Source organism: Lampris incognitus, chromosome 14 (assembly GCF_029633865.1).
Source record: "Lampris incognitus isolate fLamInc1 chromosome 14, fLamInc1.hap2, whole genome shotgun sequence".
Classification (NCBI taxonomy): Eukaryota; Metazoa; Chordata; class Actinopteri; order Lampriformes; family Lampridae; genus Lampris; species Lampris incognitus.
Genome location: NC_079224.1, coordinates 11,823,112 through 11,840,701, shown reverse-complemented (window position 1 = coordinate 11,840,701; position 17,590 = coordinate 11,823,112). Strand labels below are relative to the sequence as shown.

General features: G+C 47.3%; 1 protein-coding gene and 1 pseudogene across 1 annotated transcript in view; both read right to left on the bottom strand.

The window, feature by feature from the left end:
* Nucleotides 1-17,590, bottom strand: part of LOC130124034 (piezo-type mechanosensitive ion channel component 2) — a 125,589-nt gene that overhangs the window by 79,670 nt on the left and 28,329 nt on the right. The window contains exons 4-7 of the mRNA XM_056293397.1: nucleotides 13,838-13,880; nucleotides 8,217-8,379; nucleotides 5,900-6,158; nucleotides 5,088-5,301 (exon numbers count right to left, since the gene is read on the bottom strand). Of these exons, the coding sequence (XP_056149372.1) occupies nucleotides 5,088-5,301; nucleotides 5,900-6,158; nucleotides 8,217-8,379; nucleotides 13,838-13,880 (679 nt within the window). The remainder of the gene's footprint in view (nucleotides 1-5,087; nucleotides 5,302-5,899; nucleotides 6,159-8,216; nucleotides 8,380-13,837; nucleotides 13,881-17,590) is intronic.
* Nucleotides 1,962-2,537, bottom strand: LOC130124033 (glutathione peroxidase 1-like; annotated as a pseudogene).

The window sequence follows — 17,590 nt, the reverse complement described above, 5'->3', positions numbered from 1 at the left end:
GCTATGGTTTGAGGATACCATTTTTTAAAGGGCATGTATTACTTAAAGGCAATTAAACTGGTCTGAGCACGTTTGCCGAACGGAAAGGACACTCGCAAAGGACATCCTGCAAGGCCTGGTAGAAGGCACCAGGAAGAGAGGGAGACCGGGAAGAACCTGGGTAAACAACATCGGAGAACGGCTAAAGATGAGCATAGTGGAGGCGGGGAGAGCTGCGATGGATAGGGAACCGCGGAAGAGACTGGTTGAGGCATCAGCTGTGCTCCTACGACCTCCATAGGTTATGGAACTGATGATGATGATGATGATGATGATAATGATGATAATGATGACTGTTTACTGGTGAATTTACGGCACACAAGCAACAATAGCTGCTACAACTTGTTTGTAGTCACAGTAAATCTGCTGCAACAGGTCTATTTCTCCCTGCCTGCTATGCTGAACTATACTGGAACACTGTGTGATGAGATACTGACTCCTATCCAGCGGGATCGCCACATCGTCATCACGCTTCAAATGGATAAAATAGCGAGAATAGTCTCAGGTTACAGCTTTAACGCTAAACTGACAATATCACTCACTACTCCTCAACCTCGGAGCTTGGAAACCACGCTGCAGCTGAAAAGATCCTTGTAACACCGACTCAGAGGACGTCAGGTGAGTATGTCCTTCTCCTTTCAGAAGAACAAAGAGTGGTGTTTTACTGTACGGGATTCATACTGATGTATACCAGTGACAGCTTTTGGGATTTATAGGTCTCCGCAGTCCTTCCGTGCCATGTGGAAGAGCCAACGCCCCCCTCCTACACACCGCCTCCTGAGAGGGCTATTCCTGCAACTGGGGGGGGGGGGGGCCTGCAGATCACATGACTGGGGACTTCCATTGTGAAGAGCGGAGGCAGGAAGGGGAGGGAAGTTGGGCCTCTCAACAGTCTCACTCAACATCGGCCTCAGAGCAAGGTCGAGACACTGTCAACAGCCACAATTAGGGCAGACACTGAACCAGCCTATTGTCCATCGGGGTCCACATATATTTATGGCTCTGGGAGTTTCCTTGTGACTGGCTTGGGGTGTGCAGAGTAGGAAAACATGCAACAGTTGAGAAGGATATGCCACTTTCATCCACAAATAGGGCCAAGGCATTAATGCAACAGCAGACAGAAATACCTTGCTGCCGTGGAAAGTAAACAGCTACGCACGAAATGAAAGTGGATGATGAAATGGTGGTTCCTCCCCATCTGCTGAGATATCAAATATGGATGTGTGCCATGGTAAACATTCCAAAGTTAAGCCTAGACACGCACCACCTATAAAAACACAGAGGTCTCCGAGGATGATACAGTTTGAAGAATCTGTTATCAGAAGTATTTAGATTAGATTAGAATAGATTGTTAGATTAGATTAGATTAGATTATGTTAGATTAGATTAGATTAGATTAGAAATATAATGATCCCGTGGGGAACGTGAATCACTACTACAGCAGCAGAAGCAATGTGAATCGCGATAGAGATGAAAACAAATTAAAATATTAATAAAATAAGCAGAGACAGAAAAAGCAACATTTTATTAAAATAGTGGTGTGAATAAACTCCATTCCTTCCATCCATGAATTTTAATAAGATCCATATTCAATCGCCATTCGGTCATACTTGCAGGAGGTAATACAGACAACACAGAACTTTTTTTTTAACCTTTAAGAACATTTATTTATACTCTGCACAGCACCCCATCAAGCTATTTGTATATTGTACCCTTACAAAAACATTTCAAGAAATGTCATCGTTGTTTAAAGAGGCTGAACAATAGCAGTGTATTGCAAAAGCCAGAGAGGTCAATTCCCCAGGAATCATTGTATGGAATGTGGTATTGAAAGAGGGGATAATACCCCCCTCCCCCCATTTTAAATGTGACTAAATTTGAAGAAAGCTATTTATTGGCTCAGCTCTTCATAATGGGACACTTTACTTGACATGCTTGAGGAGCTCTATAATATCTGCCTCGATGTCACTGGTGAGGAACCTTCTGCTGTAGCGTTTGTACAGTTCCCCATCAGGTCTCATGAGGAACTTTTCAAAGCTCCAGGAGACGTCACTCCTGCAGACAGCACTCCAGATAATGTACTTGGGGTCACTGATGAGAGCCATGGCATCGTCAGAGGGGAACGGAAGCTTCTCTTTCAGATAGACAAACAAAGGGTGGGCAGCCTGTCCATTCACATCAACCTTTTCAAGAAGTTGGAACTTTGGTTCAAATCCATTTCCTGGACGGACATACTTCAGAGACTTCAGGATTTCATCATTCTTGCAGTTCTCCTGTTGTCCAAGCTGGTTGGATAACAAACCCCTTCGCAGAAACCCCTTCGCAGAATAACGCGCATGCAGCTCGTTCATCTGAGCGTAGTCCCTGCTCGTTGTTCCTCACAACGACGCAACGTTTTCAACGAGAACAACTTTTCCTTGGAGAGCCGAAAATAAGAAGCTCTCTCCAGACAGCAGTTTAGCCGTCAGATCGTAAAACCTTTTCACATTCCCGCACATGTTTTTGACTGCAGCAGACGTTTAGCTATAACACTGTTGACTTGAATATGGAGCTGCCAGGGAAGAGGAAAAGAGGAAGGCCAAAGAGGAGGATTATGGATGTGGTGAGGGAAGACATGCAGCTGGCTGGTGTGACAGAGGAAGAAGACAGGAAGAAAGGGGAATGGATGATCCGAGGTGGCGACCCATAAAGGGAGCAGCCGAAAGTAGTAGTAGTAGACTGTTGAATTGAATACAGACACAGATACAGATCGAACCCACTTGCTATCTACCGGCTCCTTCTTGAAGTAGCGTGTCACTACTTCTCAAGCCCAGCTCTTCTTTATCGAACACAGAACATTTTTGATGATGGAATTGACTGTTCTTTCTCTACAATCTATTTGGGCAATATTGCAGCTCATTTATTGGTGCAAGACAAATATCTATTTTAAGATATTAGCAGCCAGCAGGAAAGCTGTAACACGTAGATGGTTTCAGACCGAACCTCCAACAAAGACTGACTGGATAGATATTGTGACTAATATTCAAAGTATGGAGGGAATTTCTTTTTGCTAAATCTAAGAATCGATAAATTCTTGCAATACTGAGACAAATGGGTTGTATTTGTGACCTCACGAGATGATTATTGACCCATTACTGTATGTACTGACATGTATTTCCATCAGTATAACCTCTGTATGAATACATAGGTGACCGACCGTTTGTTCTACTCTGTTTGCTTGTATTTCTATGCTGCTTTGTAAAGATAAAGTATCAAAATAAAGATCACTTTTCAACCATCAGCTTGTCAATACAACCCCTTAAATACTGCTTATCTGCTCTGCCAATGAGCCAGCAGGAGTATGGAAGGAGACCAGGTTTCTCCAAGGCAGTCTGGGCTATACATAGCAATAATGTTATCTACCCTGATGCACCACGGCAGGGCTTTAAAATAAGAGCCCATAAAATTGATAGGTCCAAGAAACACCAAGGGCACTCCAGCAACAGCCGGGATGACAGCGATGAGGTTTAGAATGAGCTCTCAAGTTTATTCCCCATGGGCTTCTGGATGAGATACCTGATTTTTTTTTTGGGGTGGGCACTGCCATTTTTCAGACTGCTGGTTATGAAATTTACAACTTTTGCACTTAATCTGCCTTTCTATGGATTTTCTATATCAGGAACCTCCAGCCACTTTTTTGAAACACGAGATACTTTACAGAGATTGATGTAGGCATGAGACATCTCCACAAAGTTACGTTGATGGCTAAAAGCCCTATTTCTCCTACTATAGCAGAAAAAAAATGCTATTTATGGACAAAACAACACAAGTTGAGTCATAATCTAGTAAGGAAATAGTAAATTGCACATGAACAGCATTCCTCGCATTCCACCCCGCCAGTCAAACACAGTGAGTCTAATGACCAGGCACAGTTTCCGCTTCGGATTTGTATACGTTACACCTCTCCGCAATGTTTGGTAAGAAGATGTGCGCCCATGTGGCCTGACTCTAACCACTGCACTTTACTGCCCCGGCCACAAACAGCTCATTATCTCCTTTCTCATGCATAATATAACGGCAGCGGTTGGAGGTAAGAGCCTGTAAAGGCCCTGTTTTGTTGATGTGTTGAGAGCAAGGAGTTTGACATATCGACCCTCCAGCTGAGTTTGTCATTTCCTTGGGTGCAGTTTTTTGTAACAATAATATTTACTGGGAATTGCGCAGTCCTGCCTCGAGTGAGTTAAAAATCCTGCAGTCAAAGGAGTTGTAATCACATTTAATCTTTTTTTTTTGGGGTGGGGGGTGGATTTTTTTCACCCTTTTTCTCCCCAATTGTATCCGGCCAATTACCCCACTCTTCCGAGGCATCCTGGTCACTGCTCCAACCCCTCTGCCGAGCCAGGGGAGGGCTGCAGACTACCACATGCCTCCTCCCGTACATGTGGAGTCACCAGCCGCTTCTTTTCAACTGACAGTGAGGAGTTTCGCCAGGGGAATGTAGCGCGTGGGAGGATCATGCTAATCCCCCCCAGTTGCCCCTCCTCCCTGAACAGGCGCCTCGACCAACCAGAGGAGGTGATAGTGCAGCGACCAGGACACATACCCATGTCTGGCTTCCCACCTGCAGACACGGCCAATTGTGTCTGTAGGGACACCCGACCAAGCCAGAGGAAACACGGGGATCCCGATTCGAACCCCTGTGTTGCTAGGCAACAGAATAGACCGCTACGCTACCCGGATGCCCACATCTAATCATTTTGATGCTGTTTTGGGGACTATCAAACTGTCACTGCTGCATATGAAATTTTTTTTTTTTAAAACCTGCCTATGAAGTAAGTTATGAAACAAGATATCCGCCATAACACAAAGTGACACCCAATCTTCGATGATGACAGACTGCTAAACATGACAGCTTTTAAACGATAGTCGTAACCCCGTAATGTCCTTGACACTTTAACTAACTGAGCACTTTCAACTTTAAAATAACAAATAATAGGCAACAGCGAATGTGTCCCCCCCCCCAATAACGGATATACGGCTTTTAGAAGTAAGTCTTCTCTGTGTCTGACCTGATGTAGCTATCATCTGGTGGAATGGATTCCTGGAAGAACTGGAACTGGTAGAGGTAGAGGACGATGAGGTGGCCAGCACTGAAGATAGCCATCAGGACGCACATGCAGCTGAAGATGAGCGTATCAACAGTCTGGCAGAAAGACCACCAGGTGCAGAGGAACAGGAAGACGAAGAAGTAGACCGCCGAGGTCAACGAGGGCAGCATGATGCCTGGAAACACACAAAGAGGATACAGAGACAGTTGATTTTGGGTCAAAATGGGTTGTTAAATGATCTTTGACATCTGTTGCATGGGAACCAGGTAAGTGGGGCTCATCGTAGATAGTGTTGGGTAAAATAGCAGGTATAGAAAAATAAACCAAATTGGCTTAGATATGGTGACAGTCCAAACCTTCAGGTGTTCATTATGTTGTTCCATGTGGTAAATCCCACCCATCTGCTACTCTAGGCTGAAAAGAATGCTTTCAATTATTCGCAAATGCTCTTTGACCACTGGGGATAAGTGACACAGCTACAGACAGAAATACAGGAAGTTTGAGGACACAGATGGCGGTATTGACACGCAGTCATTACAGCTATAAATTTAACACAGACACTTTGAAATAAGCAATAAGCAAAAGCAAGTACAACCAGACACTGATGACAACCAGCTATGATGGCCACTAGTTATGGCAGTTATACGTCATCATAGGAACTATTGTAAGGAAAATTGGAATGGTATTCATTGCTATCAATCTGAGTTACGAGTTACAGGTACACTGTAGGTGTATCAACAGGTACGTTAAGTAGAGCTCAACTAGGAACTGACCCGTCAAGCCCAGCAAGATGGTGACCACCACCTTTCCAGCGGTGGTGATCAGGTTCCCGATGATCTCTTTCACTTTGGATGCTATCGTCGCCACAAGACGCAGGATCTTCATCTTTGTGCTCTCCTTGGCCTCCTCCTCCTCCTCTTCCTCCTCGTCATTCAAACCGTCATTTTCCTCATCCTCTTCGGCCTCGTAGCCGGCCTCTAAGTCCTCCTCCAACAGGATATTGTCATCAAGACTCAGCTTTTCCTCTTCTCCCTTGGAGATCATGAGTGACAACACATGGAAAAAGTTCAAGTGCAAGTTAACGGAGAGTCAGGTAAGTTTGCACACAGTGAAAATTTGTCTTGTTGCTTTGGGCGACATACAAAAGGATATGAACGCAACAAGCTCAATGAAGGAGTTGGGGTTGTTTGCATGGTTGTCTGTCTCAATAGGTAAATGATAAGTGTTCACAGATTTTTTTGGGGGGGGATTTTTTTCCCTTTTGTTCTCCCCAATTGTACTTGGCCAATTACCCCACTCTTCTGAGCCGTCCTGGTCGCTGCTCCACCCCCTCTGCCGATCCGGGAAGAGCTGCAGACTACCACATGCCTCCTCCGATACATGTGGTCTCACCAGCCGCTTCGTTTCACCTGACAGTGAGGAGTTTCACCAGGGGGACGTAACATGTGGGAGGATCACGCTAATGCCCCCAGTCCCCCCCCCCGACCAGGCGCCCCGACCAACCGGAGGAGGCGCTAGTGCAGCGACCAGGACACATACCGACAACCGGCTTCCCACCCACAGACACGGCCAATTGTGTCTGTAGGGATGCCCGACCAAGCTGGAGGTAACACGGGGAGTCGAACCGCTGATCCCCGTGTTGGTAGGCAACGGAATAGACCACTACACTACCCGGACGCCCAGCATTCACAGATTTGAATTGGCATACCAAATAATAGCTAAAAAGTTAGTTTTAGGTTATTTATAACCGTTAGTTCACTACGAGAGGCTAAGTTAACTGAACACACAGTCTTTTTGAGCAGCGCCCTTTACATTCACGCTGGGAAGCTTCCCAGAAGCTTTATTGAGGGAGGGAAGAGTGATAGTCCTTCATTTCCCCCCCCCCAGCCACATTTTCCCTGCCGGTTCTGGGATTTGAACCAGAAACCTTCCGATTATAAAACTGCCCCCGTTACACTCTAACCAAGCAACTCCAATTGCTTCTCACACTGGTGTAAAGAAAACTCTTCTTTAAAGTGAAGCTGGGCCTGGGTTTACAACATCTGGCTGCGTGGTCATATTATAGTCACATGTCAGTGTTTGACGATGAATGACCCTGCAGCTCCAGTGACGGAGCTCTCTGTGGTCCAGGTGACACCAGCGCAGCAAATGCCGTCTACTCTGCACACCTTGAATGAGGACTGAAAATCCCTTTTTGCTTTCCTCAACTGGAACGGGTTTAGGCAGCGTGTGTGGTTGGGCGACTACACTTGATGAATTAGCTGAGGTGAGATAAGCTCTCTGAGAAACCAACTGCTCAGAGAAAGAAAGCCGAATCAGTTCATCTGGACATGGTGTTTATTCAGCCTCTATGCTGGTCTTAGCGGAAATCCTTCAACAACTTTCTCTCCCATATCTCCTCCACTACAGATCTTCTTCATCTTTCTTACTGCCTATGTGAAGTAAAACTACTACGAGGATTAGACGGTCTACTCTTATTTCTGTACAGTACATGAGGCATTAGACAAAGAGAGTGGTTCATGGCACAAAGCCCATTTGGCTCAATCGACAATTTCAACTCAAATACATAATTGACATAAATGATAATAATAATAATTAAAGAATTGCACAGGCGTAATAGGGAGCCATGCCATCTGCACCAGCGTGAGTGCAGCAGACAGAGTGAAAGTGAATGTGGATTGAATTAACGCCAAGTCGTAAAGGAAAGGGAGGGACGTGCCAGGGTGATGGGAGCTGTTTTCCAAGCCATCATCATTCCAAGAACACTCATGAGGAACACTCTTCAACCCATCCTCCTCTCCCTGCGGTTTGTATGAGGCATGAGAGCACTCCCAGATGAAAATTTAACATTGTGAAAACCTACCCATGTCAATAAGTGAAAGAGAGTAGACAGACAGGCAGACACAGGTATGTGGATCTCTAGACAGACAGACAGACAGACAGACAGACAGACAGACAGACAGACAGACAGACAGGCAGACACAGGTATGTGGATCTCTAGACAGACAGACAGACAGACAGACAGACAGACAGACAGACAGAAGGCAATGCCTTCCAGTGTATTGTGTTCTTGCCACAAATGAAACTCACTTGCTCCTCTGGTTCGAAGTCAGAGTTGTAATGGGCCATGTCCTCAGGCGGCCTCTTCTGGACCAGGCTGCGACACAACAGCCAGATGGCCAAGCCTGCCATGAACATGCCGATGTCAGGGATGAACACCCGGATGCCATTTGGTGCGTCTGCACCAATCACACTGGGGATAGAGAGAAAGACGGAGGGAGAGAGAGACAGAGAGTGAGGGAGAGAGCGAGAGAGAGAGGGAGAGAGAGCAAGAGAGAGAGAGGGAGAGAGCAAGAGAGAGAGACAGCAAGAGAGAGAGAGACAGAGAGACACAGACAGGGACAGAGTGACAGAGACAGAGAGAGAGGGAGAGAGAGTGAGTGAGAGGGAGAGAGGGAGAGGGAGAGAGAGCGAGAGAGAGAGGGAGAGAGAGCAAGAGAGAGAGAGGGAGAGAGCAAGAGAGAGAGACAGCAAGAGAGAGAGACAGAGAGAGACAGAGAGACACAGACAGGGACAGAGTGACAGAGACAGAGAGAGAGGGAGAGAGAGTGAGTGAGAGGGAGAGAGGGAGAGGGAGAGAGCGACAGAGACAGAGAGAGAGGGAGAGAGAGTGAGTGAGTGAGAGGGAGAGAGGGAGAGGGAGAGAGAGGGAGAGAGTGACAGAGACAGAGAGAGAGGGAGAGAGAGTGAGTGAGAGGGAGAGAGGGAGAGGGAGAGAGCGAGAGAGAGAGGGAGAGAGAGCAAGAGAGAGAGAGGGAGAGAGCAAGAGAGAGAGACAGCAAGAGAGAGAGACAGAGAGAGACAGAGAGACAGACAGGGACAGAGTGACAGAGACAGAGAGAGAGGGAGAGAGAGAGAGAAAGCGAGAGAGAGAGAGGGAGTGAGAGGGAGAGGGAGAGAGAGGGAGAGAGCGACAGAGACAGAGAGAGGGGGAGAGAGAGAGAGAGTGAGGGAGAGAGAGAGCGAGCGAGAGACAGAGAGAGGTAGAGGGAGAGAGCGAGGGGAGGAGACAAAGACTAGATGGTGAATTTCTGGGCAGGCGACATTTAACAGCTGCTTCCCTGAATCTGTCAGAAGTGAGGAGTGAATCTGACATTCCTCTGCAGAAGTCCGTCACATGATGGTGAAAGACAACAGCAACAACAGTCCGGGAACTATGACTAACACAAACCGATCTCCTCATAATCAAATTATCAAGGCTTTTCTTTTTAAATCATCGAGCAGCATGTTTTTATTATTTACTTCAGCAAGGTTAAGGTTAAGTTGGAAGTCGGTCGGGAGGAAAGTTACGGAACAGCTACCGCAGACGTTCAGGTTGGCCACTTGCATTAGACAGAAATACCTCCTCTAACCGGGAATCTGGATTTTTCCAAAACATGCCGTTTATTTTAATATGTGTTGTATGCTTCAGCTTTTATGTGGCGTTCCACCCACTCTAATGAAACCGTTCTTGCCTGTTTCAGATGGATTATCGACACCACGGGCGGTGAGAAAACGCATTATAACCTGAAACGTGTTCGCTCCCCTGGAAAAAAAAAACGCCATCGTCTCCTTTGGGGGATCTCTGTACAGTCTTCATAACAACACACCTACTCAAAACCGACAAGTTCTTCTCTCTCGCTACGCTCCACAAAATTCATGCAAAGGAACAGAAATTAGTTTCGATCTTTAAGATTTTAATGTTTTATGAAAATCCAGTCGGAAACATGATGGATGTGAACTCACGGCAGGAAATCTGACCCCCGAATTATCTCTCATGCTAATTTTTGTGGCCAATCCATGACTCGCAGAGAAGTCCAATAACAAGGCCCCACTCAGGTTCAGATTGGAGAGGCTGTTCCTCCCAATCCTGCCCCTCCAATTCCCCCAGCAGAAATATAGAGTCCCGAGGTGGAGCCCTATCCAGGACACCGCCCAGAGACTGAAAGAAGGCCAGATACTCCGAACTGCTATTCGGTGCATGAGCACACACAACAGTCACAGCCCCCCCCCCCAGCGACTCGCGGTCGTATAGAGGCGACCCTCTCATTCCCTGGGGAGACCTCCAACACGGCGGCACTCAACCGGGGACTTGTGAGTATCCCCACACCCGCCCGGCGCCTGTCCCCTTGGCCAACTCCAGAAAAGGAATGAGTCCAGCCCCTCTCCAAGAGTTTGGTACCACAGAACTATGTGTGGAGGTGAGCCCAACTATATCAAGTTGGTACTGCTCCACCTCCCGCACCAGCTCAGATCCCCCCCCCCCTTTTTCTCCCCAATTGTATCCGGCCAATTACCCCACTCTTCCGAGCCGTCCCGGTCGCTGCTCCACCGCCCTCTGCCGATCCGGGGAGGGCTGCAGACTACCACATGCCTCCTCCAATACATTTGGAGTCGCCAGCCGCTTCTTTTCACCGGACAGTGAGGAGTTTTACCAGGGGGACGTAGTGCGTGGGAGGATCACACTATCCCCCCCCCCCCACGAACAGGAGCCCCAACCGACCAGAGGAGGCGCTAGTGCAGCGGCCAGGACACGTACCCACATCCGGCTTCCCACCCGCAGACACAGTGTCTGTAGGGACACCCGACCAAGCCGGAGGCAACACGGGGATTCGAACTGGCGATCCCCATGTTGGTAGGCAACGGAAGAGACCGCCACGCTACCTGGACGCCCCGGAAATCCAGTCCAAAACATGATGTATGTAAACTCACAGCAGGAAATCCTGTCCCCAAATGACCTCTCATGCTAATTTAAAGGAACTTGGGAGTATCACAGAATTGCAGCAGAAGACAAGATAACAATTCCCACTGTATTAAAAAATCAGCTCTGCTCGACATTACATGAATGATCCTGATGTGGTAAACCCAATATGGCGAACCCCGCCATATCCCACAGGCGGAACCGAGGTCCGTGACCGGTCTTCACATATCATCTGACCCACGGCTGGCTTGGCACAGAATGTCCCGTCATCGACCAGCTGAAGCACAGAATACGCTTGAGGTTTTGTGGTCTTACTGCCGTGGGTAAACAACGCCTCGGCGGCATATGTCATCTGATTTAATGTACTCACCTACGACGAATTACATGACGGTTTGCTCAGACAGGAAGTTAAACAGTAGTGGGCGACAGTTGCCATGACGGTTCGAGCAACAACAGCTTTCAAATGATTCAATCGGAGGCCTCCTGAGCCGCATGAGGACAGGTTTTACGACGTGTCATGATTGGACGGCGGATTAAAGCGAATGAAAACAGTCCTCGGAATGGCTTACAGATTTCAAAACCATTTATAAGAACTTTTTAACCGTCCCGGGCTGATGTCTATTTCAGTTTTACAGCAATCGCGGCGCATCCTGTTTTTTAAACCCCAGAAGTGTTTCTCTTTTTATTTCACGCTGAGCTCCGCGAACAATTAAACTGTTTACGATAAACAAAAGCACGCCGGCGAACTTGTGCGACACAGGTTGCGGGGAGAGAAAGTGGAATAAATGTCGAATTGAGCTGCGAACGACTGACTCCTTTTAAAAGAGCAGCAGCATCGGCACGGCCCATCCCGGCCCGGCCTCCGCTGCACCGCCGCCGCCTGCAAAGCTTGTGAAAGTTAACAAGTTGACAAGCGAGCGCTCGTTGGCGCGATGGAAAATGCACACCCGGGTAAATAATCAGCTCTCAAGTCCCCCCCCCTCCCCCCGGCAATGTTAATCAAATCAAGGCCGTCTGTTTCCATGTGATGCCGGCTTTACCGTCGTGAGGCTTCGAGCATCACATCCTCACATGGACAGGAGCGATGGAAACCCGCAGCGCCAGGCGAGGCCGAGCCGGATCCTCTCCTCTCACCGCCTGTTTTACCGCGCCAGAGCGTCACGACAACGTGAGCGGCGGCAGCGTCTTCCCCCCCGCCTACGGCCGTATAGGTAATTACGGTCACCCGCGGCCTCCATCAAAAGACTGTAACTTCACAGACAAATGTGTAGACAACTAGACAAATATTTGGGATTCATCGAGAGGTCGTGCCTTAAAAAAAAAAAAGGGGGGGGAAGGGGAAAAACAGAGCGGCTCTTGATACACAGCAGCTGTGAGTTCTCATTAGAAACCCGCACATCTGACTTCAGGTTCTGTCTGTATCGCTGGGTCAATGGCAGGCCATTCACAGCACATCAAGCCCCCCTCCTCCTCACAGGCCGGTGAGCGGGAGAGAGAGAGAGAGAGCATCCTCCTATAGCACACGCACACTGCAGCTGTGTAAGTGTGTGTGTGTGTGTGTTTTATGGCTCGGCTTCCACCACTTACAGTATACTATGCGTGGAGGGCTCTCGAGTGGTGGAAAAAGAACGTGGCAGACTTTGGAGATTCCCGGACTAACACTTGTAGCACGATCGTTGGGGGCAGCGGAAACAGAGGCCGACTCACACTCAGATAAATACCAGCTCCATAAACCAGTTGTCATTTAGTTTCATCTAGGAACCCACAAACCTACAGGTTAGCAGCATTAACACACTATTACAGGTGCAGTTTGGCTAAATGTGGTGGTTTTTTTGAGGGGGGGGGGTTGGATTTCCCCCCCCCGCTTTTTCTTCCCAATTGTACTTGTCCGAGCCGTCCTGGTCCCTGCTCCACCACACAGTGCCTGCTGGGATAGGCTCCAGCATCCCGCAACCCCACTTGGGATAAGCGGCTTGGGTAATGGATGGACGGACTAAGAGTCACAACTTATATAACAGGTAGGATTGATCTTGTATGCAACACAGACTTGTAACATGAGGCATCCGGGTAGTGTAGTGGTCTATTCTGTTGCCTACCAACACGGGGATCGGCGGTTCAAATCCCACATTTGACCGTGTCTGCAGGTGGGAGGTCGGATATGGGTATGTGTCCTGGTCGCTGCACTAACGCCTCCTCTGGTCGGTTGGGGGGAGACTGGGGGGAATAGCGTGATCCTCCCATGTGCTGCGTCCCCCTGGAAAAACTCCTCACTGTCAGGTGAAAAGAAGCGGCTGGTGACTCCACATGTATCGGAGGAGGCATGTGGTAGTCTGCAGCCCTCCCCCGGATCGGCAGAGGGGGTGGAGCAGCGACCAGGGCGGCTCAGAAGAATGGGGTAATTGGCTGGATACAACTGGGGAGAAAAAAAAGGCGGGAGGACTTGTGACATGGCTCTGTGGTCATATTGGTGTTGCTCCCTGTATGTAATAAGGCCACAGTCACGGCGGTGAACCTTAACAGTTTGCAAAAATAGACGGCGTCTGAACAGGCCGACTGGAGAACGGCTCGATTAACCAAAATCCACCATTACACATTTTATGTTTCATGACCACTGCGGGAGGAATAATTCAAGGACTTCTTGACAGATTGCTCTGACAAAAACAAAAAAAACAAAACAACTTCCTGTGTCTTGTCAAATTAAAACCAAGCATCTGTACATCTCTGTAACTCATATCTGTCTGTTCTTTTTCTTTTTGTCAATACCTCCTTCTGATCTGCACACTCTTATTCACTATAAAGTGTGCTGTATTTCATCTCAGTGGACAAAATGTGCTGACTGATCCAAATTCAGGGGTGACGGCACGTGATCACAACCTGTTGTCGTGACACGTCCCAGCCCTGAACAACATCATTATAAATTTAACATGCTAGTAAAAGCTGCCGTGAAGGATCACGTCATAAATACTCTTACCTCTCAAAGCCGATCTGCCTTATGGACTTTTCCCATGTGGAACCTGGACGAACAAAAGACACAGGAAGACATTAATACACCAGGAAGTGTGTTGGCCAAGAAGTGCATCGTAACCCCCCATACACAATGCCGCTTATAGTTTATTGGTTTGTAAAATGTAGAACTGTGAGACAATAAAGAGTCCAGTTTTGAACCGTTAGCATCTCTGTTGCCTGAAGGACCCCATCGCATTTCTTTAAAATACAGAAGATCCAGTACGTAAACCTGTTTGGTGTTATTTCAAAAACATGCCCCCCCCCCTTTATGTCCCCAATTGTATCCGGCCAATTACCCCACTCTTCGAAGTCGTCCCCGTCGCTGCCCCACCCCCTCTGCTGATCCGGGGAGGGCTGCAGACTACCACATGCCTCCTTCGATACATGTGGGGTCGCCCGCCGCTTCTTTTCCCCTGACAGTGAGGAGTTTCGCCAGGGGGACGTAGCGCGTGGGAGGATCACGCTATTCCCCCCAGCCCCCCCCCCAACAGGCGCCCCGACCGACCAGAGGAGGCGCTAGTGCAGCGACCAGGATACATACACATATCCGGCTGTGTCTGTAGGGATGCCCGACCAAGCTGGAAATAACACAGGGATTCGAACCGACAATCCACATGTTGGCAGGCAACGGAATAGAGCGCCACACCATCCGGATGCCCCTAAAAACATGCTTAAACAAGTACCTCAAAAAAAATATATACATCTTCTTTTTTTTTTTTAATCTTTATCTGATTTATTTTTATCATACTATCAAACTTCTTGTATGGATGGTCACCTCTCATTCCAGAGCCAAACTCCTCAAACCCGCACACTATAGGGAAACGCTTGATGTGAAAACAAGATCATTATATATTTCAGGTGAGCTTTGGTCCTGGTCTTGGACTGGTTTCCGCGGTTCCTGAACGTCACTCCTGAGCTCAAAGAAACATTTCCAGGTATTCAGCTCAGTCACTCGGGCTGCCAAATTGACAAAAACTGCCGGCCCTTTGTTGTGTTGCCAAGCAAAGCGAGCCGCTCTGCGACTTGAGAAGCTCGACTCAGTGACAAATCAATACGGCCGGGTGTGTTGTCAGTTTATTAGGCAGCTAATTAGGTGTTGCGTTGCTCTGGAGGGTTTTTTTCTTCAGGCTACACGGAGCAGTGAAGCTGTTGAGACAGGCTTCGCTGGCAGCACTTTACTAAATAAGACAAGAAACAGAATAGAAACGAAAGTAGAAAGAAGTGTTGAGACCGGGCTACCTTTGTAAACAACCCCCGTGACCTGCAGCCGGTGGTAAGGAGATTTAAAATAACAATAATAATAATAATTCTGCACCAATACTTGTCAAGAGACATGCCAAATTCAATCTATAACAGTGCAATATATATTTATAAAGGAAAGATAATTAGTACCACAAAATGTTGTAAAACTCACTTTAAAAACAAAGCGTTCACTTTCTAGTAGATATGTTATTTTTAAAGAAAATGCTTCATTATAAATGGTTAAGGTGCTTCTTTCCACAGCGAAAAAAAAATTTTTTTTATCAAAAGATGACCTTGAAATACTCAGGATATTTATCCTTATGACACCGAATTTCCGAAAGGAAATGAGTAACTATCTATCATGTGACCGAAAACAGGAAGCAGCCTGAGTTTCTGTAGATGTGGAGGAAAGCTTTAGACGAGACCAAGCGACAAACCTGTGCTGCAGTATCAGTCAGCGGCGGAGGAAGCGGGGCAGGAGTGTTTTGGATATTGGCACATTGCATGAAACAAAACCTAAAAGACGCCAGATCACAATCACTTCTTGGTTTATGATCAGATGTCCTCGTCTACATACGCTGAAAGAAGACAAACATTACGGCATAAGCTTGTGGACTGTGTGTAATTTCAAACTAAATCTGACAGGGTCATCATCGGTCCTGAATCCCTTACCAAAACCAATCACAACTTCTGCCTCACCATCGATAACCCCACCCTGTCTCCCTCCCCACACATCCGCAACCTCAGAATCATTTTTGACAGCAACCTCCCTGAACACCACCTCAATCACATCACCAGGGGCCTCTTGTATCAGTCGTTACTGTGGGCAGATTTGGTCGCAACCACCCATGGGATTTTTTAGCCCTGAAGTTTGTCTCAGAGACCAGTATCGAACCCGGGTAACCCCCGAATTTCGACACCGATTGGCTAACACTGATGTCTTTGCAGGCCTGGGTGATTGCTCATTGCAAGAGGTAGACAACAGATGCCAGGAGGCAGGAATTACTAATAACCAACATGCTTTTGCTTCTGCCTGTCAGACCATCTTGAGGGCTAAATTCCATTGGGTGTGTAAGAACAAATTTGCCCATAGTAAAGATTAATACGACGCCCCAGACTTGCCTTTTTCCACGTTAAAAAAAAAGCTCGTCTCCGCCCATCACGCTCCTTCTCTGCTGCTGAAACCTGATCCATGCCTTCATCACATCCAGAACTGACTACTGCAGCAGCATTCTCTGCGGCTCATCATCCAAAGTCCTAAACAAACTCCAGTCCATCCACAACTCTACTGCCCGCCTGCTCCCCCACTCCCGCTCCCGTGACCACACCACACCTGACCTCCAGGACCTCCACCGGCTCCCTGTCCCACAACCGATTCAATTCAAAGTCCTTCTCCTCACTCACAAAGCCCTCCGTAACCAGGCCCCCTCCTACCTCACTGACCTGCTCCACTACCATACTGCTCCCCGTGGCCTTCACTCCTCCGATGCCAACCTCCTGTCTCCACCACACAGGACCACCGGACCTGGGGTGACAGAGCCTTCTCCACAGCTGCCCCCTCCCTCTGGAGACCCCTCCCCAAACACATCAGAGACTGCACCCATCTGTCCACATTCACATCATTAATTAATACTCCCCTCCTCAGAATTACTTTTCATGTGTGATTAATGTGTTGTATGCTTTTGGTGTGCTGTTTTTATGCTTATTTTAACATATGTAAAGCATCTTTGAATACTTTTGAAAGCGCTCTACAAATAAAATGCATCATTTTTATCATTATCATCATCATCATCGTATGTACAGGTGCAGTGTTCAGAATAGTCAAGTGTAGTGTAGGTGTTGAGATTATTGATGGGAGCAGGTCTAGTAGAGTAGGGGTTGATTCTGGGAAGTCAGACTATTGACAGTGTTGAAACCTCTCAGTTTGTTGTGGGCCTATTTCTGTAAACAAAAAAAAAACCTTCTGTAACAGAAGATGCCCACTTGTCAGCCTCAATGGCCACTCAACCACTCTGGTTTCCCCCTTAATAGCAGAGGGAGATAGTGACATTAAAACTTACATACTGGTAAAAGGATATAGACCTTTTTTTTCTCTTTCTTTTTTTTTTATCCGCAGTCTTTGAAAAGAAAGATGGCATACGAGGGAGTGACTTCAGGCAAAACAGATGTATCTCACGAATATCTAATTTCAGACACCAGTCACACTTAAAGGATAATTCCGGTTTTTAACAACCCATTATGATATAATTTGATAAATTTGAATATGACACAATTTTACTCACTTGCTTTGTTATGGAGATTTTGGATACAGGACCACCACTATACATACACAGCTTTACAATGGCATCTTATGGTGCCAAGGAATGCGATCCTTAAACCACTTCAATAACAGAACCCCTCAGTACGACCGTCGCTGCTTAACATCAGATCACAAAGAGCCATGCACATCAATAGCTCTGATAACGACGGGCGTGGC